At 50.9% G+C, this 27,986-nt stretch overlaps 2 protein-coding genes across 2 annotated transcripts in view; both read left to right on the top strand.

The window, feature by feature from the left end:
- Window positions 1–7,072: 7,072 nt before the first annotated feature.
- On the top strand, window positions 7,073–27,692 carry LOC142906801 (uncharacterized). Its single transcript, XM_076055349.1, has 2 exons — window positions 7,073–10,939; window positions 24,503–27,692. Exons 1-2 carry the CDS (start codon window positions 9,419–9,421, stop codon window positions 26,012–26,014), a joined length of 3,033 nt encoding a protein of 1,010 aa, XP_075911464.1. The 5' UTR covers window positions 7,073–9,418; the 3' UTR covers window positions 26,015–27,692.
- Window positions 17,606–27,986, top strand: part of LOC142906892 (uncharacterized) — a 109,661-nt gene continuing 99,280 nt past the window's right edge. Inside the window, exons 1-2 of the mRNA XM_076055613.1 lie at window positions 17,606–17,799; window positions 23,104–23,169. The gene's annotated coding sequence lies outside the window, so the exon portion shown is untranslated. The remainder of the gene's footprint in view (window positions 17,800–23,103; window positions 23,170–27,986) is intronic.

The following is a 27,986-nucleotide window of genomic DNA, read 5'->3' on the forward strand; positions in this document are numbered from 1 at the left end:
CCACACGGAGTGGGGGGGGTGGGGGTCACCTTATCTTTGTCACGTGCCGTAGCTCACGTGACTTCTGCCGCGACAATGTCTGGATGTTTTCGTCTGAGGACGACCGCTCGTGTTGCGATCGAAACGTCGCGATTTATTTTTTATAATTTAATTTTTTCGACCTACGTCACTTTACTGAAAGAACCAAAGAGTATGAAAGACGTCTTGTCTGCTGATCTTGTTCATATCCGTGTACATCGATATCCCACATTGCTTACACGTACACACCACACACAATGAAACAAGAACGACTTCCGGGGATGGGCAAAGATCAAGGAATCTCTTTCAATGGAGCGAGTTAAGTGTGTTCGATTCAACATCTCTCTGTCCATCTGTGTCTCTGTTCTCCTCTGTGTCCCTCTCTCTCCGACTGTGTCTCTGTCGTCTCTGTATCTTTCTTTCTGTCTTCCTCTTGTCTGTGTCTGTCCACCTCTCTCTTGTCAGTCTCTGTGTGTGTCTCTATCAGCGTCTTTCCAACCGTATTCAACTACTGTCAGTAGCACGCGACTCAAACTTGCTCCGAGTCTCTTGTGTGTACGTGGACCTTATTTTGCACCGTATGTAGCCAACCGTGCTAATCTGTGGGTCTCTGTGTGAGTCTCTGTGTGTATCTGTAACTTATTTCGCACCGTACATAGCCGAACCTGCACAGGAGGAGTGGCAGGTATCTGTGGAGCTGTGGGCTGGGTACATCTGTCAGCAGGAGCGAGAGACAATGAAGCTCCCAAGCATTCACTACGTTACCAACATCATATTTGCACTCATAAATCGCTTGCCTAATTGCCTCGGCAACTCGGTGTTTCGTATCGAATTTCATCTCAAACAATCGAAGGACCCCCCCCCCCCCCCGCCAAGTGGCAGCTGCCCCTGTGTGGCACAAGGTGGCCCTACACCGGCCTGCACGTGGACATGAGTCTGTTGGTAGGGGGCGATCATTGACGCGCTATCTCCCTTGTGTAGTTTCTGAATAATGTTTGGAATTTCCACAATTTTGACCGTGACACCAACATGCAATGACCTGTGCGTTGTGAATGACACAACGCTATGGTTTACATCTGCCGTTAAGCAGACTGCGCATATTTTTGTGAATGTTACTGGGGTAGCCAGGTGTGTCTGTCGGATTTGAACCTTGAACCTCTCCAATAAATATAGAATGTGCTACCATATTCTTGGTTCTTTCAGTTGGCGCCGATGATGGCAGCCTCGGCCGGTTGGTGCGCCCTGTTTTGTCTGGTTTTGTCTTGTTTTGCTTGATTACCCGTGCTGGTGATAGGGGCCTGCTGTTCAGCACACCCGAGCTGGTGAGAGGGGCCTCCTGTTCAGCATACCCGCGCTGGTGAGAGGCCTGCTGTTCAGCACACCTGTGCTGGTGAGAGGGGCCTGCTGCTCAGCACACCCGTGCTGGTGAGAGGGGCCTGCTGTTCCGCACACCTGTGTTGGTGAGAGAGGCTTGCTGTTCAGCACACCTGTGCTAGTGAGAGGGGCCTGCTGTTCAGCACACCTGTGCTGGTGAGAGGGGCCTGCTGTTCAGCACACCCGTGCTGGTGAGAGAGGCTTGCTGTTCAGCACACCTGTGCTGGTGAGAGAGGCCTGCTGTTCAGCACACCCGTGCTGGTGAGAGGGGACTGCTGTTTAGCACACCTGTGCTGGTGAGAGGGGCCTGCTGTTCAGCACAATCGTGCCGGTAAGAGAGGCCTGCTGTTCAGCACACCCGTGATGGTGAGAAGATGGCGCCGATGATGGTAGCCTCAGCCGGTCAGTGCGCCCTGTTTTGTCTTGTCTGTTAATTCAGTGTTTTGCCAAGATTTTCGGAGTTCCCTAACAAGAGACAAACTTTTAACATCAGGGAAACAACTCCTGTGGATTTATTTCCCAACTTTCTGCTTCCAGCGGCAGAAAATGTGGGATTTCTAGTCATAGCCGCGCTAGGCTTTGCTCAAGCAGCGAAACGCCGCCCAAGAGGTAAATGGTCGGGGGCTCTTGTACGGCTATGCAGACGCGGGATCCGAACGTTGCTTCCGAACTTTTTCCTCTCCAACGTACGTTCACTGTGCAACAATATGGACGAACTTCAGCTACTGATGGTGAAAAACAGAGACTTTCTTTCATCTTCTGTCTTGTGCTTCACAGAGACATGGCTGTGTGATTTGATTCCGGACACTGCGTTACAACTGGCAGGAGTCTATCTTGTAAGATTGGATCGTGACTCATCGGCAATCTGAAAGGCGGTGGTATTTGTTTTTACATTAACAGTGGCTGGTGTGTAGATGTCACAGTGATTCTGCAACATTGTTCTCCGCTCCTTGAATTATTTTTCATAAACTGTAAACCTTTCTACTTGCCTCGCGAGTTCGCGTCGCTCATTTTGGTCGGAGTTTACTTGCCGCCGGGTCCTCAGGTTAAAGAGGCCCATCGCATGCTCACCAACCAGATTCTGAGTGTGGAGCGAGCAAATCCAGATTCGCTGGTTATCGTACTTGGCGACTTTAACAAAGGTAATCTCAGCCACGAACTCCACAAATACATACAATTCATTAAATGCCCTACCAGAGAAGGGAACACTCTGGATCACTGCTACACTACAGTCAGTAGAGCCTACCACGCCGTCCCCCGAGCAGCACTGGGACACTCTGACCATGCCATGGTCCACCTGATTCCTGCATACAGGCAGAAACTATAGCTCTGTAAACCTGCTGTGAGGACATCTAAACAGTGGACCAGTGAGGCTGTGGAGGATTTGCAGGCGTGCTTGGACTGTACTAACTGGGATAAGTTCACAACTGCTATCAAGAGACTGGATGAACTCACAGAGGCTGTGACGTCGTACATCAGCTTCTGTGAGGACTGCTATATTCCAACACGTACCAGCGTGAACTTCAACAACAACAAGCCCTGGTTCTCAGCAAAGCTCAGAAGGTTGAGGTTGGAGAAGGAGGAAGCGTTTAGGAGTGGTGATAGAGACAGATTCAAGGAGACGAAGAACAGGTTTAGCAAGGCGGTGAGAGAGGCTAAACGACTGTACTCAGAGAGACTAAAACACCAGTTCTCTGCTAACGACTCTGCTTCTCTCTGGAGACCGCTCAGGCAGATCACCAACTACAAGCCCAGAGCCCCCCACACGACTAACGACTCCCGCCTGGCCAACGACCTGAACGAGTTCTACTGCAGATTTGAAAGACAATTGGACTGTCCTGAACTATCCCTTCCCACCCAAGAGGCCCCATTCCCCACCCCTACTACAGAGACAACTCTCTCCTTTCCGGAGGGAGAAGTTAATAGACTTTTCAAGAGGCAGAACCCACGCAAAGCAGCTGGGCCGGACTCTGTCTCTCCAGCCACCCTCAGGCACTGCGCTGACCAGCTGTCTCCGGTGTTTACCAACATCTTTAACACCTCCCTGGAGACATGCCATGTACCAGCCTGTCTCAAGTCCTCCACCATCATCCCTGTGCCCAAAAAGCTAAGGCAAACAGGACTAAATGATTATAGACCGGGCGCCCTTACCTCTGTGGTAATGAAGTCTTTTGAGCGCCTGGTCCTGGCACACCTCAAAGCCATCACAGACCCTCTCCTGGACCCCCTTCAGTATGCCTACACAGGTCTGTGGACGACGCAGTTAACATGGCCCTCCACGTCACCCTACAGCATCTGGACTCCCGAGCATCCTACACCAGGATCCTGTTTGTGGACTTCAGCTCTGCCTTCAACACCATCATCCCTGCCCTGCTTCAGGACGAGCTCTTCCAGCTGAACGTGCCCGACTCCACCTGCAGGTGGATCACAGACTTCCTGTCTGACAGGAAGCAGTACATTAAGCTGGGAACACAAGTCTCTGACTCCAGGTACATCAGCACCGGAACTCCTCAGGGCTGCGTCCTTTCCCCACTGCTCTTCTCCCTGTACACCAACAGCTGCACCTCCAATCATCTGTCCGTCAAACTCTTGAAGTTTGCGGATGACACCACCCTCATTGGGCTGATCTCTGGTGGGGATGAGTCTGACTATGGGTGGGAAGCTGACAACCTGGTGACCTGGTGTAGCCAGAACAACTTAGAGCTAAATGCTCTAAAGACAGTTGAGATGGTTGTGGACTTCAGGAAAAATACAGCCCCACTTACCCCCATCACCCTGTGCGACTTCCCAGTCAAAACTGTAGAGTTCTTCCGTTTCCTGGGCACTATTCTCTACCGGGACCTCAAATGGGAAGTGAACATCAGCCCTTTCACCAAGAGAGCTCAACAGAGGATGTACTTCCAACGGCAGCTGAATAAATTCAACCTGCCAAAGACAATGATGGTGCACTTCTATACAGCAATCATTGAATCCATTTTCACCTCCTCCATAACCGTCTGGTACGCTGCTGCCACTGCCAAGGACAAGAGCAGACTGCAGCATATCATCCACACTCCCGTCGCTCCAGAAGGACTCTGACCCAATTCTCCCTCCTCCCCCATTATGTCCCCAAAGCCCGTTAACCCCCGGTCACATGACGTCATCCTGAGCATCCAATCAAATCCTCTTTTCTGGCCGTTTTGAGCGCTCTGGCCGTTGGTGGGGGGGGGGGGGGGTCGCGTCATCCCCCCCCCCCTCCTTCCCATTGTCTCTGTGCCTGCGTTCCTCGCCGGTGACTCACCGATAATCCCCTTGGCCCCTCCCACTTAAGTCAACTTCTTATCTGCCTCGGGGCTTTTCCCTCCCACCCCACTGTTTACCCTTACGCTGGGTACTGGCTGAAGGTCCCACCCCCCCCACCCCCCCCGTGTTGTGAATGCTTCAATGCGGCCGGCCTGTAAAGCTCTACGCCCCCCTTTTTGGGGGGGCCGCCATGTAATCCAGTCTGGGGGGCTCAGCCAATTTCCTGGTCCGGGGAAACCGTGGAACGTCCCTGCTAGTGGAGTCCTCGAGTGAAAATCCATCCTACCTGGTGATCCTTCCTTGAGACCCTATGGGGGTGCATGCGAGTGTTTAGTGGGGCATGCGTTCGTGGGGGGGGGGGGGGCACATGGAGGGGGTAACGGCGACCGAGCTGCTCCGCTGCGGTGGCACCACACAATCTACCAACCCTCGAGGACCTGCACACCTCGAGGAGCATGAGGCGAGCGAGGAAGATTTGTGGCCGATTCCTCCCACCCTGGACACTTCTCTGTTCCAGCTACTCCCCCCCGGCAGAAGGCTGCGGTCCATCAGGACCAAAACCTCACGCCACAAAAACAGTTTCTTCCCATCCGCTGCTGGCCTCTTCAACAATGCCAAGGGCTTACACTGACTTGAACATTTTATCTAAAAAATGACACCTTGCCATACTTACACTATGTTACCATATTTGTATTTTTTTTATTTTTAGATTGTATCTTACAGCTACTTTATATTAAATATTTATTCAATATTTTACATACTTTTAGCCCCTTAGTGTTAGTTTGACTTTTTACCTTTAGTATAGTTAGACTTGTATACCACTTATTTAAGATTTAAGATTCCTATATGTTGAATGTAAATTCTTCGTGCGAACTTTCATGGCGAATGAAATCCTTTCTGATTAAAACCCTTTCTGATTAAAGTCATGTAAATAGAAACCAAAAATAAAGAAAAAATGTGGTTAATTTTATTATTTAAATTGCCTTTTCATTTCATTATTTTCTTTTGAGTAACATGTTTTTTAATTTACCAGACTTTTCTGAAAGAAGCAAGAATATTAATTCCTGCAGTCACGAAAGTTTTAAGTAAAAAAAGAATGCGCCACCACTTGGCTCGCCTCAATCTGCGTGGAGGCTTGGCCCCCCCTCACACAAAGTGTACACACACAGTGTACACACACACAGTGTACACATACACAGTGTGCACACACACAGTGTGCACACACACAGTGTACACACACACAGTGTACACACACACACAGTGTACACACACACACACAGTGTACACACACACACAGTGTGCACACACACACAGTGTACACACACAGTGTACACACATACACAGTGTGCACACATACACAGTGTACACACAGACACAGTGTACACACAGACACAGTGTACACACACACTGTACACACACACAGTGTACAAACACACAGCGTGTACACTCAGTGTACACACACACACAGTGTACACACACACAGTATACACACACAGTGTACAAACACACACACAGTGTGTACACAATAATGTCCACGTTGTTGCTGAGCTCACACACCCAAGGGGCCTCTGATCAAGTGAGGGAGCAATGGAAAATGAATCTAAACTTAAACTCCAACCCCGATCTGTGACGTCACCACTCAGCATTACCTCATCGGCGTGAAACGCCTGGGAGAGGTGTACCTCGCTAGTGACGTCATGTCACCAAGGTATTCACCCCACCCTGTCCAAGGCTCCCTTGAGCGTGACGTCATCTCTGCCTGGGTCGCTGCTGTTTTCTGTTCAAGTGACGTCATGTCACCTCTTGCTGCCGCGTGACGTCACGAGATAACAGGAAGCTGCTGCTCCGCCGTGCACTGAAATCTGAGGTGAGAAATTATCATCGCGGTTGTTGTGGTGGTGCTTGTGGTGGTGGTTGTGGTTGTGGTGGTGGTGGGTGGGTGGTTGTAGTGGTGGTTGTGGTAGTGGTTTTGTGGTGGTTGTTGTGGTGGTTGTTGTGGTGGTTATGGTGGTGGGTGTGGTGGTTGTAGTGGTGGTGGTTGTGGTGGTTGTGGTGGTGGTTGTTGTTTACCGGGGTAGAGTATCGCTCTCTCTCTCGTAGGGATGTCAATTGAGTAGCAGCGAGCATGGAAGCGATGTCCAGGTTGGAACTTTACAGCACGGGGCCTAGCCACGCGGGGCCTTGCCTCCTGCCCTCGCCTGATCGCATTTGCTTCAATTCTCTCACTTAAGTTTAATTTGTCTTCACTCGGCTCGCCACTTTGTCACTTTGTTTTACTTTTAAATATTCACGCAGTTTTTATTTCATTATTTTTTACCAGGCCAAGCCCGCTTGAGCTGCTGTACCGCTTTTGTTTTCAGAAACGACCTGCCCACAACACAAGGTGAGGCTCGTCAACAGCGTGGCGGTGTTCACTCTAGACGCGTGGCGGTGGTCACTCTGAACTTGTGGTGGTGTTCATCTCTAGACGCGTGGCGGTGTTTACTCTGGGCGTGCGGCGGTGTTCACTCTATACGCGTGGTGGTGTTCACTCTGGGTGCCTTGTGGTGTTCACTCTGGACGCGTGGCGGTGTTCACTCTGGGCTCGTGGCGGTGTTCACTCTGGGCTCGTGGCGGTGTTCACTCTGGACGCGTGACGGTGTTCACCCTAGATGTGTGGCGGTGTTCACTCTGGGCGCGTGGCGGTGTTCACTCTGGACGCGTGGCGGTGTTCACTCTGGGCTCGTGGCAGTGTTCACTCTGGGCGCGTGGCGGTGTTCACTCCGGGCGCGTGGCGGTGTTCACTCTGGGCACGTGGCGGTGTTCACTCTACTTGGTGGAGTGAGGAAGCATGAATTCTGAGCAGGTGAAGGTGGCCAGGCGTGGGTCTGGACACACCACCACCTGTGAACCATGCCAGTGCGTGACAGTGGTGGAGCCAGTGGGGGTGGGGTGGCACATGCCCCCCCAACGGTCCGATCGAAAACCCTAATTTCGAACGGATCATTGGGGTTTAATAGTAACTAGCTTCACTACCCGGCTTCGCCCGGGAATTGGATTCTTGTCTTGGATAAATTTCATATTCCCTCATTTTTCACTGAAAAACCCTTAAAAATGTTGATGCTTGCAAGAAAGAAAAAAGCTGAAACAAAGCAAGTTACCTAATTCGGATGTTTCACTCAAGGAAATTCAACCTTTTCCCACTTCTACGCAAGTTCGATTTTGGCCACTCCAGAAGGGAATGACGTGGCGAGCTTAAAATAGTCGGGTTCACTTAGAAATTCCAGACAGCATAAGCTGTGAAAATTTCATGACGCCAGAGCTCAGCGTTGGAGAGGTTTTGCTGCTTCACGCAAACGAACAGATGTAATGTTCTGCTTCATATTTAATATAGCTGTTGTACCCGTTCTTCGCGCGGATATGTATTGAAACTCCGAGAAACCAATGGCTTCATCGGCCAGGAGCAAAGCGCCACCTAAAATCTCCCGGCACGCTGTTAACAGCTCTAAGCATTGCAGAGCGCTTAACTCAGGTGTGTTGCGGGTTAACGCCACAAACTTCATGGTCATACAAAATACAAAAGTACATTTTTTATACTTTTTTTCATTGTGTACAGTATGGAACCTACCCACATGCCAAATTTCAAGTGTGTAGCATGTTGGGAAGTATGCTAAACATTTCAAACAGACACACATATCCACACATTTCCCTTTTATATATATAGATAAATCAGCATTTTGCGACCCCCACTGCCACCGTGTGGCATATTATTACGTGCCAGGGACTCTATGAGACGACAACAGTCCGAGTCCATAATTGGCAATAAGTAACGGCAAAGCAGTTACAAGGGACTCACAGAATTGTGCGCAGTTGCGTATACAGTACACGACTTCCCTGATGGCAAACACCTTCAGCGAGCGCGATGCCGATCACACGCGTCGAATAAAAAGCAAGGGACAAGTCCATACTTACTAACAACTCCTTAATAACAATGCCTTACTTACTAACAACTCCTTATGAACAACTCCTTACTAACAACGCCTTACTAACAACTCCTTACTTACAACTCCTTACTTAATAACAACTCCTTACTAATAACTCCTTACTAACAACGCCTTACTAACAACTCCTTACTAGCAACTCACTAACAACTCCTTACTTACTAACAATTCCTTACTAACAACTCCTTACTTACTTACAACTATCATTTTGCTGGAGGGGTTGCCCCCCCCCCTACCTGAAAATCCTGGCTCCACCTCTTGAGTGTGTGACAGGGTTAAGTTTGTATTAGCAGTAAAGTCTATTAACTATATTGAGCACGGATGTTATATCAAAACAGTAGTTTATTTGAGTTTTTCTCTGCAACTCTTTGTAAGAATGGAGTCAGGAAGTTATCACAGCACATGTGCAGCTGAAGTCGGAACTGTTCATCCCAGCATTCAAGGACATCTGTGCCTGGCTTCACACCTCTAAGTTGCGATTGAACATTAATTTATGCATTTCTGCATAATACAAATAGTATTATTTTCCACACCCTTTGCTATGTCAGCTGAATTTAGCTTTAATAAATATTCCTTTTGAAGCCAGACAGCCGAAATTGTGTGCTCGGAGTTTTGGGTGAACATTCATTTTGAAGATACTAGGGCTTCCAGGCATGTTTATGAACATTTGCCCTCTCATTGTGTGCCATAACAGACCATGTGATAAATTTGGGACACTTTTTCACTATATCATGAATATATTAATAAGTATAGACATGTAAGTCATGTGTTACTGTGTGTATGCATTCCTCTGTGCATCGATACTGACGTGTAGATGGTGTGGATATAATTTTTTCAGTCTGCAGCTGTCACTTCCTCTGCAGAATTTGTCTGATGGAGCAAAGGCACTCGGCGCGGCTCGGTGCAAAAAGGCAACAATGCGACGGCGTGCATACAGCACGGATCGTCCTGCACATTTGACACGGCACCATAGAACTCACACAGGAGAGAAACCTTTCAAGTGCGGTGTGTGTGGGAAGGCGTTTGCACATTCATCTACTCTTGTAACACATCAGAGAACACACACAGGAGAGAAACCCTTCAAGTGCAGTGTGTGTGGGAAGGCGTTTGCACATTCATCTGGTCTTGTAAAACACCAGAGAACACACACGGGAGATAAACCCTTCAAGTGCAGTGTGTGTGGGAAGGCGTTTGCACATTCATCTACTCTTTTAAAACACCAGAGAACACACACGGGAGATAAACCCTTCAAGTGCAGTGTGTGTGGGAAGGCGTTTGCACAGTTATCTACTCTTGTAACACATCAGAGAACACACACAGGAGAGAAACCCTTCAAGTGCAGTGTGTGTGGGAAGGCGTTTGCACGTTCAACACATCTTCAAGCACACCAGAGAACACACACAGGAGAGAAACCCTTCAAGTGCAGTGTGTGTGAGAAGGCATTTGCACAGTTATCTACTCTTGTAACACATCAGAGAACACACACAGGAGAGAAACCCTTCAAGTGCAGTGTGTGTGGGAAGGCGTTTTCAGTTTCATCTACTCTTGTAAAACACCAGAGAACACACATGGGAGATAAACCCTTCAAGTGCAGTGTGTGTGGGAAGGCGTTTACACGTTCATCTACTCTTGTAAAACACCAGAGAACACACACGGGAGATAAACCCTGCAGGTGCAGTGTGTGTGGGAAGGCATTTGCACATTCAGCACATCTTCAAATACACCAGAGAACACACACAGGAGAGAAACCCTTCAAGTGCAGTGTGTGTGGGAAGGCGTTTGCACGTTCATCTACTCTTGTAGAACACCAGAGAACACACATGGGAGAGAAACTCTTCAAGTGCAGTGTATGTGGGATTGCCTTTGCAAAGTCATCTAATCTTCATGTACACCAGAGAACACACAAGCATCAGAAGATCCACAAGGAGTGGAGTCTGAAATCAGCTTGTGGAAGTCATAGTGCCGCAATGTGCCCATCCTTCCTGCAACAAGAACCGGAAGAAAATCCCAGCTTGGACACTTTTAAAGGAATCGAGGTGAAATATGAAGAGGTTAAGGTGAAATGTGAAGAAGTGATGGTGAAGAGTGAAGAAGTGAAGGTCAAATGTGAAGATGAAGATTCAACTCCAAAATGGGACCTTCACATCGATGGAGGCAACGTGAAGCAAGAGGAGAATTCTGACTGTGAGGCAGAGCGAGGCAACTCCCAGCAGTTTGTGGAAGTGGAGGTGTGGGTGGACTTCCTCCGAGACAATACAAAGTCAAATGAAGACCCAGTAGATGTGTGAGGCAGAGACGATGTCGCTCCAATAGATGCACCTTTGTCACAGGCCTTTAATGACAAGAATGAAGTTGAACACAATTCCTAAGTGCAACCTGCAGGGTAAGAGCGGCCAGTCTTTGTGGACCTGTGGGTTGCGTAGATCTCTAACCAGGAGCGAAAACCAATAAGCTCCCAAGCATTCACTAGGTTATCAATTGCATTTATATGGTGCTTGCTTAATCGCCTCTGGCAATAAGGAGTTTTGTGTCGTATCTCGTTTCAAACACTCGAAGAGCACCCCCAAGTAGCAGCTGCCCCTGTGTGGCACAAGGTGATGCCCCTGCACTGGCCTGCATGTGGACAAGAGCCTGTCAGTAGGGGGCGATGGTTGATGTGGCATCTCAGTTGTGGAGTTTGTAGGTAATGTTTAGAATTTGATAAATTTTGACCCAGATGCCAGCATGCAATGGCCTACTCGTTTTGAATGGCGCAATAGTATGTTGAACATACACTGTTAAGCATATTTTTAAAAATAGCATCTTGTTAGTACGATGTAATCTGATGCAGTATATTTCACTGCAGTAATTCAATTTTGTTAAAATGACTCTAATTTAGAATTAATACTTGTCTGATTGTGTGCGTACATGTAATATTTTGTCTATAAGGGTCAAACATTGAATAAGTGATGTTAGGACAAAGTGTGTGTTTTGTAAGTAACCTTTACAGATAACTCAGGTTAGACTCATTGTTCTTGTGATACAGGTCAAAGGGTATTTTCACGTTTTCAGGTAGCATCTCCCTCTGGAGCAACTCATTCTGTTTGAAATAGAGAGCACACTCGGATCATTCATCAGTTACAAGGCATACCACTCAAAAGTTACACGTAGAGGAGGTACATTCTCTACAACACGAATTTTGTATTACGTGTTGACGTAGATTTTGTCGAATTAGGACGAGAAATGGTCCTTGCTGATTAACGTCTGGATGTTCACAACCAAGGGTTGAAGCAAGCCAGACCACCTGTGGCGCCCCTCACAACCATTTACGGCCTTGGGCCAGGAAAGTCACGAAAAAAATTGCACACGAATGACGCATTCACGCAAGCTCCCGATGCTCCGTTTTGAAGTTTGAAAATGAAACAACTTTGAATTGTATTATGTTTTGAATGAGATAATTGTATTTCTTCTTTAAAAGCTTATTCATTGAAAACGATATTTAGTGTGAATTTTATCTTGTCGTTAAGTAGATGGCCTTGCCGGGGATTCGGTTCGATGTGGACTTTCACCTGGTTCGGATCGCGGGATAGAGATGAGGCGACACAGAGCTGGCCGTGCGAGAAGACCGCCGTCTGCAGATCGATTTCAACGCGATTGAACGTCTGTCTCTGTGCCTCCATCGTTTATGCAGGGGGTGTGTAGGTTTGCACCGCCCCCTGCATGAAAACGACGGAAAGTGCAGCGTTCGTCACAGATGAAGTTGTGCGCTTATATAAGAGTACTAGCGGTAAGCACCCAGCGTTACCTGGGCAAAAAAGACATACACACACATTGACCTACACACACAGACATCCACTTTAGACACACACACATGGAGTTACACACAAATCGACATACAGCAACTCACACACATACATAGACTCTCACACATGGACCTAAGCACACAGATTTACACACATATCGACTAAGAGACACACACATGGACTTACACACAACATGGACCCACGCACACAAATTGACGTACACACACACGGACTCACACATACCGGGGTTTTGGGGCACCCGAAGGGCTGGGGTCTCTCTCGCCGGGGCCGCCCTCCATGGTTTAAATCTGCGGACGTTGACCACTGTCTCACGGCCCCTCTCCCCACCCTGGATCAGCACCGTCCAGGGGGGGATCTGCCGCACCATGGTCCAGGATCCACGGCAGTAGGTGGTCAGCTTCCCCACCTGTCCAGCCCCTACGCGCGGGGTGTGCAGCCGCACCTTAGAGCCCGCTGAGTAGAAGGGGGGCTCCACACGGGGCCGGGCGCCCTGCTCTTGCCGCTGATGTGCAGCCTCCGCCTGTTGGTAGGCCCGGCCACGGGCCCCTCCCAGGATCCCCATCAGGTGCTCCACGGGCTGGCTCCCTCTGGTTGCGGCGGGGGAACGCCGAACAACAGATCTGCTGGTAGGCGAGACTTACGACCAAACATCATTAGGAACGGGGTCTGTCCCATAGATGTGTGTACCGTGGTGGCGTAGGCGAAAGGGGCATAGGGGAGGTGTTCGTCCCAATCCCGTTGATTGGCGGCTGCCATACGTTTGAGCTTCCCGTCTAAGGTCTGGTTTGTACGCTCCACCATCCCATTCGCCTGGGGGTGGTATGCCGTAGTTTGGTCCTTCTGGATTCCGAACTCCCGGCACAGCGCCTGAAATAGCTCTGCCTCGAACTCACTACCCTGGTCAGTAATGACTCGTTCAGGGATCCAATGTTTAAGTACGTATTGTTCCACAAATGCTCTGGTGACCACAAGGGCCGTTTTATCTGGGATGACCACCGCCACTGCGTAGCGCGTGAAATACTCCACCGCCACGAGGATATACCAGTTGCCTCGGTGTAATCGTGGGAATGGCCCCTGTAGGTCGATCCCAACTAGCTGGTTCACCCGTCTGACACGGATCGGACTCAGGGACACCTGATACTGCACCGGTTTCTGCCCACACTGCTGACAAGCGCGGCAGCCCTGTACCCAGGTGGCCACATCTTGTGCCAGTTTGGGCTAGAGATACTGGCGACGCAGGGTCTCCCGAGTGCGCCGTTCCCCATCATGGCCCCCTAGCGGGTGATCATGCACCAACCGTAGCAGCTGGGGCCGCACCTGGGCAGGAACACAGATGCACCCCAGCTGCCCGGCTTCGGTTAGTTCCCGCACCACTCCGTTCTCTACACGCAACCGGGCATACAAACCACTCCAGGGTCCCTGCAGGGCGACCTTTTCCTCCCGCAGGGCTGCCTCCACCGCCGCCAGGTCCGGGTCCCGCCGCTGGGCCTGTCTCAGCTGCTCGTGATCCAGGCCCGGGAACGCACAGCCGACGTCCTCTTGGATCTGACCGGGTGAGGCTGAGTGGCCCGTCGGGCCCCGGGATGTGGGCCCCGTGCCCGCCGGGCGGTCCACTGGGTCCCTGGCTCCTTCTGCAGGGACCTCCGTGGCACACACGGCACTTTCTCTCAGCGGAGGGGGGTTAGTCTCAGGGCGCTCCAGGGGGGCCGTTGCCTGTCGGCAGCGTCCCCCCGTGAAGTACGGGCAGGCCTCCTCCACCCTCGTCTCGGCGCACACCGCGGGTCGCCTTGACAAGGCGTCCGCGTTTGCGTGCGTCCGCCCTGCCCTGTACTCGATCTGCAGGTTATACTCCTGCAGCTGCATCAGCCACCGGGCCATCTGCCCCCCACGGTTCCTTGAATGTGAGGAGGAACTGCAGAGCATAATGGTCAGTTCGCACGCGACATTTCCTGCCGTACAGATACGGCCGGAACTGTTTACACGTGAAAATCACGGCATACAGTTCCTGACGGGTCACGCAATAATTCAGCTCGGCCCCGCTCAGGGTCCGGCTGGCGTATGCGATGACCCGCTCTATCCCATCCTGAACCTGTGACAACACCGCGCCCAGCCCACTGCTGCAGGCGTCGGTGTCCAAAATAAAATCGGTGGAAAAGTCAGGGAAAGCCAGGGTGGGGGGTATGGGCGAGGTGGTCCTCCGTCCACTGATAGGGGTTCTTAGGGGAACTGAGTTTGGTGAGGGGGCGTGCAATCTCGCCGAATCCCTTCACAAATCGACGACAATAAGTGGCTAGCCCCAAAAACGACCTGATCTCCGTCAGGTTCCTCAGTCTTGGCCATTCCACTACGGCGCGTACCTTCTCCGGGTCGGTGCGCACCCCTGCCTCGCTGACGCGGTGTCTTAGGTACCCAACCTCGCGCTGCGCAATATGACACTTACGCGGCTTGAGCTTGAGATGGGCTTCTCGCAGTCGTTCGAACTGTGGTGCCACGACAGCGAAGACGCTCCGTGGGAGCCGTGCCTGCAACGGGGGTGCTGCGGCAGAGAAGCCACCAGGCTGCCGTCGCAGCGCTTCCCCCACCACCCTCCACGTGAACGCACACACGCACTCACGTAGGGTCTCGTGGGGGGGTCACCTGCCCCTGAGTTTTCACCCGCAGCTCGGGGTTAGCGTGGACGAGAGGGGCACCGCGGCGTATTCGCAAGATGGTTAGTACAGCCATTTAAATCATGCCACGAGGGGCAGCAGCGAGGGGGGGAGAAGAGACGAGTGGGGGGTCACGGGAGAATGGGGAGACGGGGGGCAGCCACCCCAACAATTCATATTCTTGGTTCTTTCGGTAAAGTCACCACGTAGAAGGGAAACAAAATGAAAACCGCGACTTTTTTCAAATTTTCTTGCTGTGGTTTTCACACCTGATGATGATTGCTTGTGTTGCAGTCGAAACGCCATGAGAATTTTATTGTTTTATATTTTTATTATTTTATTTTTTCCCTATCTTCGTGGTGACTTTACCGAAAGAACCAAAAATACAGTTGAGATGGTTGTGGACTTCAGGAAGAATACAGCCCCACTCACCCCCATTACCCTGTGCGACTCCCCAGTCAAACCTGTGGAGTCCTTCCGCTTCCTGGGCACTATTCTCTCCCGGGACCTCAAGTGGGAACTGAACATCAGCCCCCTCACCAAGAGAGCTCAACAGAGAATGTACTTCCTACGGCAGCTGAAGAAATTCAACCTGCCAAAGACAATGATGGTGCACTTCTATACAGCGATCATTGAATCCATCCTCACCTCCTCCATAACCGCTGCTGCCACTGCCAAGGACAAGAGCAGACTGCAGCGTATCATCCACACTCCCATTGCTCCAGAAGGACTCTGACCCAATTCTCCCTCCTGCCCCCCTTATGTCCCTAACGCCCGTTCACCCCCGGGTCACATGACGTCATCGTGAGCATCCAATCGAATCCTCTTTCCGGCCGTTTTGAGCGCTCTGGCCGTTGGGGGGGGGGGGTCGCTTCATCCCCCCACCCTTCCCATTGTCTCTGTGCCTGCGTTCCTCGCCGGTCACTCATCGATAATCCCCTCGCTCCCTCCCACTTAAGTCAACTCTTTTCGGCCTAGGGGCTTTACCCTCCCACCCCTCTGGTTACCCTGCTGCTGGGTGCTGGCTGAAGTTCCCATCCCCCCGTGTTGTGAATGCTTCATCGCGGCCAGCATGTAAAGCTCTACGCCCCCCTTTTTTGGGGGGGGGGTAATCAGGTAATCCGGTCTGGGGGCTCAGCCAATTTCCTGGTCCGGGGAGACCGTGGAACGTCCCTGCTAGTGGAGTTCTCGGGTGAAAACCCATCGTACCAGGTGGTCCCTCCTCGAGACCCTACGGGGGTGCATGTAAGTGTTTAGTGGGGCATGCGTTCGTGGGGGGGGGGGGCACATGGAGGGGGTAACGGCGACCGAGCTGCTCCGCTGCGGTGGCACCACACAATCTACCAACCCTCGAGGACCTGCACACCTCGAGGAGCATGAGGCGAGCGAGGACGATTTGTGGCCGATTCCTCCCACCCTGGACACTTCTCTGTTCCAGCTACTCCCCCCCGGCAGAAGGCTGCGGTCCATCGGGACCAAAACCTCAAGCCACAAAAACAGTTTCTTCCCATCCGCTGCTGGCCTCTTCAACAAGGCCAAGGGCTTACACTGACTTTAACATTTTATCTACAAAATGACACCTTGCCATATTTACACTGTTACCCTATTTGAATTTTTTGTATTTTTAGATTGTATCTTATCACTACTTTATATTCAAAATGTATTCTTCATTTTACATACTTTAGCCCCTTAGTGTTAGTTAGACTTTGTACCTTTAGTATAGTTAGACATATACCACTTATTTAAGATTTAAGATTCCTATATGTTGAATGTAAGTTCCTTGTCTGTGCGAAATTTCATGGTGAATAAAACCCTTTCTGATTAAAGTCATGTAAATAGAAAACAATAATAAAGAAAAAATGTGTTTATTTTTATTATTTAAATTGTCATTTCATTTAAGTTTTTTCTTTAATAAAACATGTTTTTTTATCTACCTGACTTTACTGAAAGAACCAAGAATATTAATTCCTGCAGTCACAAAAGTTTAAAGTCAAAATAGAATGCACCTCCACTAGGCTCGCCTCAATCTGCGTGGAGGCTTGGCCCCCACACACACACAGTGTGTACACACACACAGAGTGTACACACAGACAGTGTGTACACGTACACACACACAGCGTGTGCGTACACACACACAGCGTGTGCGTACACACACACAGTTGTTGCTGAGCTCACACATTCAAGGGGTCTCTGATCAAGGGAGGGAGCAATGGAAAATTAATTTAAATCAACTTAAACTCAAACCCCGCACTGTGACGTCACCACTCAGCATTACCTCATCGGCGTGAAACGCCAGGGGGAGGTGTACCTCGCTAGTGACGTCATGTCACCAAGGTATTCACCCCACCCCGTCCACCGCGCCCTTGAGCGTGGCGTCACCTCTGCCTGGGTCACTTCCCTTATCTGTTCAAGTAGAATCCTTATTTGGGCAAAGCTACTCCAAGGGACTGGCGGCTCATTAACATAATATATTCATGAAAGCCGTCGCGAGATTATTGCGACGAGATCGGCACCCACGCCCATCCCTCAACGTATGGGCCAGGCTCATTAACATAATTTATTTAAATTACAGAGCCGCTCATTGTGGGAGGGGAGTGTTTTGTACCCCGCAAGTGACGTCATGTCAACTCCTGCTGCTGTATGACGTCACAAAATAACAGGAAGCTGCTGCTCCGCCGTGCACTGAAATCCGAGGTGAGAAATTCTCATCGCGGTTGTGGTGGTGGTTGTTGTTGTGGTGGTTGTGGTGGTGGTTATGGTGGTGGTTGTTGTTTACCGAGGTAGAGCCTCGCTCTCTCTCGTAGGGATGTCAATTGAGTAGCAGCGAGCATGGAAGCGATGTCCAGGTTGAAACTTTACAACGCGGGGCCTAACCACGCGGGGCCTTGCCTCCTGCCCTCGCCTAATCGCGTTTGCTTCAATTCTCTCGCTTAAGTTTAATTTGTCTTCACTCGGCTCGCCACTTTGTCACTTTGTTTTACTTGTTGTGGTGGTTGTTGTGGTGGTTGTGGTGGTGGTTGTTGTGGTTTTGGTGGTGGTTGTAGTGGTTGTTGTGGTGGTGGTTGTTGTGGTGGTGGTAGTGGTTGTTGTGGTGGTGGTTGTTGTGGTTATTGTGGTGGTTGTGGTGGTGGTTGTTGTGATGGTGGTTGTTGTGGTGGTTGTTATTGTGGTGGTTGTGGTTGTTGTGGTGGTTGTGGTGGTGTTTGTGGTTGTGGTGGTTGTTGTCCGGCAAAACAACCCCCTACCTCCTCGCAGTGCCGGACGGGCAACTCTGTCGTGGACAGCGCTGTGGGGGGAGATCCAATTTTGATTGGCTCCCCTCATGGCATATGTGTCCACCACAGGGGCTAAACGGGGGCTCTGGACGGGTGCGAGGGGCTGGTAACCCCTCCACCTTCAATTAATTACCACGAAACCACGAATTAAACTGAAATATGTAACAACTAAGCTTGTGCCGGAGGCCCCGGGGGGCCAGGCGTCTATGACGTCTCCTGGCCAAACCCCAATTGGCGGAGCCAGGAGATTGAATACCTACCCTCGGGGCTACTCCAGAAACAACGAAAAGCCACTACGGGTGGCCACGTGGAATGTTCGAACGCTCACTGCAGAGGAGAGGCTGCCACTCCTCTGTCGGGAGCTGGACCGGTACCGCCTGGATCTATGCGGCATTCAGGAGGTCCGGTGGACCGGCTCTGGCTCCTGCCACCATGAGGGGTGGACAGTCCTCTACTCGGGGCAGCAGACTGCCAAACAACAGGGTGTGGGTCTTCTTTTGAACAAAAGAATGAAGGGGGCGTGGGAGCGTGGCGGTGAGGTGTGGGAAGCTGTAAGCCCCAGGCTACTTTGGGCTCGCCTTCCCATCAACCGGAGGCGAGGAATGGTGGTCGTGGTTACTTATGCCCCCACCGAAGATGAACATCCGTGGAGGGATGCAGGCAAAGCCGATGAGTCAGATGCCTTCTATGACCTCCTGTCACAGGTGCTGGCTAAAGTGGCCCCTCGGGATAGAGTAATCATGTTGGGTGACTTCAATGCCCGAGTTGGTCATGATACTGGCACCTGGTCTGGAGTGATTGGAGGGCATGGGCCAGATCAGCTCAATAACAACGGTAGGAGGCTGCTAGATTTTTGTGCAGCCCATGGGCTTGTAATTACCAACACGCTGTTCCGGCATCGGCGCATCCACACAACATCATGGATGCATGCCGGGTCCAAGCAAGAACATCTGCTGGACTACATAGTGACGGACCAGCGAATGCGAGCCCATGTCCTTGACACCAGGACCTACCGTGGAGCTGATCTGCCCTCTGACCATCGACTAGTCATCTGTAAGATGCACCTGCCATTCTTCCACTCCGGTGGTGGGTGTACACCCAGGACCCCATTCCAACCTAAAGTGGCCTGGTCTCAGTTATCTGATGAAAGTTGCAAGCGAGAATTTCATCATCGCTTGCGGCTGGGTTTGGCATCTTCCCCGACTACTCCTGCTGTCGAGGGTAAATGGGCGAGGTTTAGGACTGTAACTCATGCTGCTGCAATGGCTGCTTTGGGTACGCGGTCCAGACCTCCCCAGACACCCTGGATGACAGAGGAGTTGCTCAGGATGGTTGAGAAAAAGCGACAGGCCCACTGTCATCGGCTACAGAATCCCACGTCAGAGAATGAGGAGGCTTACCGCAGCCTTCGCTCGGAGGTTCGGAGAGCCGTGAGGCGCTGCAAGGATGGGTGGTGGTCGCGGGTTGCTGAGGAGATGGAGTCTGCCTCAGTGGCCCGTGATCACAAATCTCTATTTAACTCCATCAAAAAAGTAACCTGCAGCGCCACACCTATTACCATCATTAGGGGAAAAAACGGTGATCCAATTTCCGACCCCCAGGAACAGGTTCGCAGATATGCTGAGCATTTCTGTGAGGTCCTGGGGGAGGGAAAATCCCTCAGCCAGGAAAACATCGTGGCACAAAGTGAGGATGACCCTGCTGAGGCTGCGGTGCCTCAAATATTGGATGAAGTCACCCCCTGTGAGTGGCTGGCTGAGGTGCCATCTGCTGAGGAAGTATTGAAGGCGATCCGGAGTCTGAGACCAGGAAAGGCAGCGGGCAGAGATGATCTCCCAAGCGAAATGCTGAGGGAGGGTGGCGTTTGTGCACAGACTGCCCTATATGACATCATAACAACAGTCTGGACCACTGGACGGGTTCCGCAGGATTGGAAGGATGCCCTGGTGGTCCCCCTTTTTAAGAAGGGGGACCGCACAGACTGTAACAACTACAGGGGCATCTCACTCCTCAGTGTGCTGGGAAAGGTCCTGGCAAGGATTATTCAGCATCGCCTTGCCAGGCACGCTGAGGAGAGGCTTGCGGAGCCCCAATGCGGTTTCAGGAAAGGGCGGTCCTGCACAGATGCCATATTTTCTGTCCGTCTGCTACAGCAGAGGTGTAGGGAATTCCAACAAGACCTACATCTCTGCTTTATTGACCTGGTCAAGGCCTATGATACCATCAGTAGGCCTGGGCTCTGGGTCGTTCTTCGTGCTTTTGGAGTACCTGACCCTCTGCTCACGATCATTAAGGACCTTCATGATGGTGAGCGGGCCCGGGTAAAACTACGTGGCCGGGAGTCAGAGCCATTCCCTGTACACCTTGGGGTGCGAAAGGGATGTCCTCTGGCTCCCACATTATTTAACATCTATTTTGACCACGTAGTTCGTGAAGCCTTCAATAGCTGTACCGGGGGAATCTCCATATGGTACAGATATAATGGGAGGCTAATCGATGCCCGGGTGCGGTCAAGGGATGGCTCCCTATTGCTCAACCACGTTATGTATGCTGATGACTTGGTAATAGCTGCTCAGTCAGAGGAGGAGTTGGAGACGCTGCTGCTGAGACTGGAGCGTGCCACTAAGAGGTGGGGCCTTACCATCAGCCCCACCAAAACTAAGCACCTGCCTGGGTATTTTGTACCATCGGACACTCCACCCCCACAACTCCCAATCGGTGATGGGGCAGTTGTGGAGAGAGTGGAGAGTTTCCCATACCTGGGCAGTGTGCTTATGACTGGCTCCAGTTTAACAGCAGAGGTCTCACTCCGAATCAGTCGAGCGGCAATATCTTTTCATCGGTTGCGTAACGCTGTGTGGAAGCTACCTGGTCTGTCGCTCCGCACTAAGCTTCAGGTCTTCTCGGCCACGGTCATTCCCTCCCTTCTCTACGCTTGCGAAACGTGGACCCCCCTAATGGAACATCTTCGCCGGTTAGAAACATTTAGGCTGGCCTGCCTACGATCCATCCTGGGTTTAACCAGACTGGATTGTGTGAGGAGCTCACAAATCCTTGAAAGATCTGGGCAGGGTCCCATCGGTGAGCTCCTCCGGCAGGCAAGGCTGCGATGGCTGGGTCATGTAGCCCGCATGCCCAGCCACCGCATGCCGAAACAGCTTTTGTTTGGCCGGATTGAGGGGGCTAAGCGGGCGCGGCACGGGCTAGAGAAGAGATGGAGTGATGTGGTACAGGAGGACGTGGAGCTGAGTGGACTTGCCGATGACTGGTACCAGCGGTGTCAAGATTGGCCTCTGTGGAGGAGGCTCGTGAAGGATGCTACTGGGCAGTTGGAGGCAGTCGCCCTCCAACAACAACGGAGGGCGGAGGAGCGACGCTCACAACAGCGAGCGGAGTGCCGGGTGGCTAAAGCACAGCAGGTTGGCACAGTAGGGGGCACAGGTGGTGCATCAGCCAGTCATCTCAGTCAGTCGACCCGTGGCACCTGGGTCTGCCCCGTGACCTCCTGCCAGCGGGCGTTCGACACTTCACGTGGCCTCAGGGTGCACATAGCCTGGCACAAGCGTCGTGGTGACGTCACCGCCACTTGGTGGCGAATGGCGGTTGTTGTTGTTGTTGTGGTTGTTGTGGTGTTTGTTGTGGTGGTGGTTGTGGTGGTGGTTGTGGTGGTGGTTGTTGTAGTGGTGGTTGTGGTGGTAGTTATTGTGGTGGTTATTGTGGTGGTTGTTGTGGTTATTGTGGTGGTGGTTGTTGTGGTGGTGGTTGTTGTGGTGGTGGTGGTAGTGGTTGTTGTGGTGGTGGTTGTGGTGGTGGTTGTTGTGGTGGTGGTTGTTGTGGTGGTGGTTGTGGTGGTGGTTGTTGTGGTGGTGGTTGTTGTGGTTATTGTGGTGGTTATTGTGGTGGTTGTTGTGGTTATTGTGGTGGTGGTTGTTGTGGTTGTGGTTGTGGTTTTGGTGATGGTGGTTGTTGTGGTGGTTGTGGTTGTTGTGGTGGTTGTTGTGGTGGTGGTTGTTGTGGTGGTGGTTGTTGTGGTGGTGGTGGTTGTTGTGGTGTTGGTTGTGGTTGTTGTGGTGGTTGTGGTGGTTGTTGTGGTGGTTGTTGCAGTGGCGGTTGTTGTGGTTGTGGTGGTTGTGGTGGTGGTTGTGGTGGTTGTTGTGGTGGTCGTTGTGGTGGTGGTTGTTGTGGTTGTTGTGGTGGTGGTTGTTGTGGTGGTTGTTGTGGTGGTTGTGTTTCGTGTGGTGGTGGTGGTTGTTATGGTGGTGGTTGTGGTTGTTGTGGTGGTTGTTGTGTTGGTTGTTGTGGTGGTTGTTGTGGTGGTTGTGGTGTGGTTTTGGTGGTAATGGTTTTGATGGTGGTGGTGGTGGCTGTTGTGGTGGTTGTTCTGGTGGTGGTTGTTGTGATGGTTGTTCTGGTGGTGGTTGTTGTGATGGTGGTTGTTGTGGTGGTGGCGGTGGTGGTTGTGGTGGTGGTGGTTGTTGTTTACCGAGGTAGAGCCTCCCTCTCTCTCGTAGGAATGTCAATTGAGTAGCAGCGAGCATGGAAGCGATGTCCACTTTACAGCGCGGGGCCTAGTCACGCGGGGCCTTGCCTCCTGCCCTCGCCTGATCGCGTTTGCTTTAATTCTCTCGCTTAAGTTTAATTTGTCTTCACACGGCTCGCCTCTTTGTCACTTTGTTTTACTTTTAAATATTCACGCAGTTTTTATTTCATTCTTTTTTACCAGGCCAAGCCCGCTTGAGCTGCTGTACCGCTTTTGTTTTTTTCAGAAGCGACCTGCCCACAACACAAGGTGAGGCTCGTCAACAGCGTGGCGGTGTTCACTCAGTGCGCGTGGCGGTGTTCACTCTAGACGCGTGTTGGTGTTCCCTCTAGACGCACGGCGGTGTTCACTCTAGACGCGTGGCGGTGTTCACTCTGGGCGCGTGGCGGTGTTCACACTGGGCGCGTGGTGGTGTTCACTCTAGACGCGTAGCGGTGTTCACTCTAGACGCGCGGCGGTGTTCACTCTGGACGCGTGGCGGTGTTCACTTTGGACGCGTGGCGGTGTTCACTTTGGACGCGTGGCGGTGTTCATTCTGGGTGCGTGGCGGTGTTCACTCTGGGCGCGTGGCGGTGTTCACTCTAGACACGTGGCGGTGTTCACTCTGGACGTGTGGCGGTGTTCATTCTAGACGCCTGGCGGTGGTCACTCTAGAAGCTTGACGGTGTTCACTCTGGACGCGTGGCGGTGTTCACTCTAGACGCGCGGCGGTGTTCACTGGACGCGTGGCAGTGTTCACTTTGGACGCGTGGCGGTGTTCACTTTGGACGCGTGGCGGTGTTCACTTTGGACGCGTGGCGGTGTTCACTCTGGGCGCGTGGCGGTGTTCACTCTGGGCGCGTGGCGGTGTTCACTCTAGACACGTGGCGGTGTTCACTCTGGACGTGTGGCGGTGTTCACTCTAGACGCGTGGCGGTGGTCACTCTAGAAGCTTGGCGGTGTTCACTCTGGACGCGTGGCGGTGTTCACTCTAGACGCGCGGCGGTGTTCACTCTGGACGCGTGGCGGTGTTCACTTTGGACGCATGGCGGTGTTCACTTTGGACGCGTGGCGGTGTTCACTCTGGGCGCGTGGCGGTGTTCACTCTAGACGCGTGGCGGTGTTCACTCTGGACGCGTGGCGGTGTTCACTCTGGTCGCGTGGCGGTGTTCACTCTAGACGCTTGGCGGTGTTCACTCTGGGCGCGTGGCGGTGTTCACTCTAGACGCTTGGCGGTGTTCACTCTGGGCGCGTGGCGGTGTTCACTCTGGGCGCGTGGTGGTGTTCACTCTCTACATGTGGAGGGGAAACCCGGGGATCGGGAGGGAAATCCACGCGACCACGGGGAGAGAGAGAGAGAGAGAGACACGCAGCCTCGGCTGTGTTGATTGATCCTCAATGAATTACTTGATGGAATGAGGAACTATTAATTCTGAGCAGGTGAACGTGGCCAGGCGTGAGTCTGGACACACCACCACCTGTGAACCATGCCAGTGCGTGACAGTGGTGGAGCCAGTGGGAGTGGGGTGGCACGTGCCCCCCCAACAGTCCGATCGAAGGGGTTGCCCCCCCTAACTGAAAATCCTGGCTCCACCTCTGAGTGTGTGACGGTGTCAAGTTTGTATTTGCAGTGAAGTCTATTAACTCTATTGAGCACGGGTCTTATATCAAAACAGTAGTTTATTTTAGTATTTTTTCTCTGCAACTCTTTGTAAGAATGGAGTCAGGAAGTTATCACAGCACACGTGCAGCTGAAGTCGGAACTGTTCATCCCAGCATTCATTCTGCTCTTGTAACACACCAGAGATCGCACACGGGAAAGAAACCCTTCAAGTGCAGTGTGTGTCGGAAGGCGTTTGCACAGTCACCACATCTTCAAGCACACCGGAGAACTCACACGGGAGAGAAAACCTTCAAGTGCAGTGTGTGTGGGAAGGCGTTTTCAGATTCATCTGCTCTTGTAACACACCAGAGAACACACACGGGAGAGAAACCCTTCAATTGCAGTGTGTGTGGGAAGGCGTTTTCACAGTCACCAAATCTGGTAAAACACACGAGAACACACACGGGAGAGAAGCCCTTCAGGTGCAGTGTGTGTGGCAAGGCGTTTACATGTTCATCTGCTCTTGTAACACACCAGAGAACACACACAGGAGAGAAACCCTTCAAGTGCAGTGTGTGTGGGAAGGCGTTTGCACGTTCATCTGTTCTTATAACACACCAGAGAACACACACAGGAGAGAAACCCTTCAAGTGCAGTGTGTGTGGGAAGGCATTTACACTTTCATCAAATCTTCATGTCCACCAGAGAACACACATGGGAGAGAAACCCTTCAAGTGCAGTTTGTGTGGGAAGGCGTTTACACATTCATCTGGTCTTGTAACACATCAGAGAAGACACACGGGAGAGAAACCCTTCAAGTGCAGTCTGTGTGGGAAGGCGTTTGCACGTTCATCTGTTCTTATAACACACCAGAGTACACACACAGGAGAGAAACCCTTCAAGTGCAGTGTGTGTGGGAAGGCGTTTGCACATTCATCTACTCTTAAAAAACACCAGAGGACACACACAGGAGAGAACCCCTTCAAGTGCAGTGTGTGTGGGAAGGCGTTTGCACAGTCATCTACTCTTGTAGCACACCAGAGAAGTCACGGGGAAGAGAAACCCTTCAAGTGCAGTGTGTGTGGGAAGGCGTTTGCACGTTCATCAAATCTTCATGTACACCAGACAACACACAAGCATCAGAAGACCCACAAGGAGTGGAGTCTGAAATCAGCTTGTGAAAGTCAAAGTGGCGCAATGTGCCCATCCCTCATGAAACAAGAACTGGAAGAAAATCCCAGCTTGGACACTTTTAAAGGTATCGAGGTGAAATATAAAGAGGTGAAGGTGAAATGTGAAGAAGTGATGGTGAAGAGCGAAGAAGTGAAGGTAAAATGTGAAGATGATTCAACTCCAAAGTCGGACCACATCAATGGAGGAAACGTGAAGCAGGAGGAGAATTCTGACTGTAAGGCAGAGCGAGGCAACTCCCAGCAGTTTGTGGAAGTGGAGGTGTGGGTGGACTTCCTCCGAGACAATACGAAGTCATTTGGAGACCCGTTAGATGTGTAAGCTTGAGACAATGTCGCTCCAATAGATGCACCTTTGTCACAGGCCTTTAATGACAATCAATGAAGTTGAACACTCAATTCCTAGGTAAGAGCGGCCAGTCTTTGTGGACCTGTGGGTTGGGTAGATCTCTAACCATGAGCGAGAGCCAATAAGCTCCCAAGCATTCACTATGTTCTAATAATTCCATTTATATTTTGTTTGCTTAATCGCCTCTGGCAATTCGGAGTTTTGTATCGTATCTCGTCTCAAACACTCGAAGAGCATCCCCAAATAGCAGCTGCCCCTGTGTGGCACAAGGTGGTGGCCCTGCACCGGCCTGCATGTGGACAAGAGCCTGTCAGTAGGGGGTGATGGTTGATGCGGCATCTTGGTTGTGTAGTTTGTAGGTAATGTTTAGAATTTGATACATTTTGACCCAGACGCCAGCATGCAATGGCCAACTCGTTTTGAATGGCGCAATAGTATTTTGTACATGCACTTAAGCAGACGGTGCATATTTTTTTTAAATAGCTTCTTGTTAATGCGCTGTAACCTTACTCATTGGTTTTTTCGGTAAAGTCACGTATGTAGAAATACAATAAAATTATATTAAATACAAAACAATCATGACGTTTAGATCACAACACAAGCGATATTCATCAGGTGTCAAGGACAAATCATGGCAAGAACAAATCATGGAGGTAAATACAACAAAAAAGATGAGAGACGAGAATTTAACAAACCTAAAAAACATGTGAAGCACAACCAGTCAGGCCAACAACACAGACACTTCCTGGCGGACCACGAATTTCAGAAGTGTAAAATTTCGTGTTCAACTTCTGGATTGCATAAACCAGCATAGAGTGAAAATACGAGGTACATGGTCAGTAGGAAAGACAGAGAGGCAAGGAGAGAGAGAGGTGAACAGAAGCTTAAATAGGAAATAAGGTTGGGCAGGGGAGCAAAAGGAGAGTGGCAGCTCATCTTGCGGCAGCTCAAAACAGCACATCTTGCATATACACAGAAGCGGGGGGGGGAGGGGTGGGAACAGGCTTGGGGTGCACCTGCAATTCAATTTTGTTCATATGCCTGTCAATAATTTAGAATTAATACTTGTCTGATTGTGTGCGTACATGTAACATTTTGTGTTAAAGGGTCAAATATTGAATAAGTGATGTTAGGACAAAGTGTGTTTTGGAAGTAACCTGTACAGATAACTCAGGTGAGACTCATTGTTCTTGTGATACAGGTCAAAGGGTATTTTTATGTTTCAGGAAGCTTCTCCCTCTGGAGCAACTCATTGTCTTTGAAATAGGGAGCACCCTCGGATCATTCATCAGTTACAAGGCATACCACTCAAAAGTTACACGTAGAGGAGATACATTCTCTACAACACGAATTATAATTTTGTATTACGTGTTGATGTAGATTTTCTCGAATTAGGACAAGAAATGGTCCTTGCTGATTAACGTCTGGATGTTCACAACCATGGCTTGAAGCAAGCCAGATCGCCTGCGGTGCCCCTCACAACCATTTACGGCCTGGGGCCAGGAAAGTCACGAAAAAAATTGCACACGAACGACGCCTCTACGCAAGCTCCCGATGCTCCGTTTTGAAGTTTTAAAATGAAACAACTTTGAATTGTATTATTTTGAATTAGATAATTGTATTTCTTCATTAAAAGCTTATTAATTGGAAACGATATTTCGTGTGAATTTTCTCGGGTCATTAAGTAGATGGCTTTGCCGGTGGTTTGGTTCGATGCGGACTTTCACCTGGTTGGGATCGCGGGATCGAGATGAGGCGACACAGAGCTGGCCGTGCGAGAAGACCGCCGTCCGCAAATTGATTCCAATGCGATCGAACGTCTGTCCCTGCGCCTCCGTCGTTCATGCAGGGGATGCGTAGGTTTGCAGCGCCCCCTGCATGAATACGACGGAACGTGCAGCGTTAGTCACGAAGTTGTGCGTAAGCGCCACAACAAGGCGCTGTA

The sequence above is a fragment of the Petromyzon marinus genome, chromosome 71 (assembly GCF_048934315.1).
Source record: "Petromyzon marinus isolate PM22_M1 ecotype Great Lakes invasive population chromosome 71, UKy_Petmar_22M1.pri1.0, whole genome shotgun sequence".
In the NCBI taxonomy this organism is placed as follows: domain Eukaryota; kingdom Metazoa; phylum Chordata; class Hyperoartia; order Petromyzontiformes; family Petromyzontidae; genus Petromyzon; species Petromyzon marinus.

What these genes read in the sequence shown, in the direction of transcription:
- LOC142906801 (XM_076055349.1), top strand. Translation starts at nt 9,419, where the DNA reads ATGTGTTACTGTGTGTATGCATTCCTCTGTGCATCGATACTGACGTGT. An exon ending in ATGAAGACCCAGTAGATGTG is followed by an intron (nt 10,940 to 24,502) that starts TGAGGCAGAGAC and finishes CACCTCTGAGTG; the next exon opens with TGTGACGGTGTCAAGTTTGT.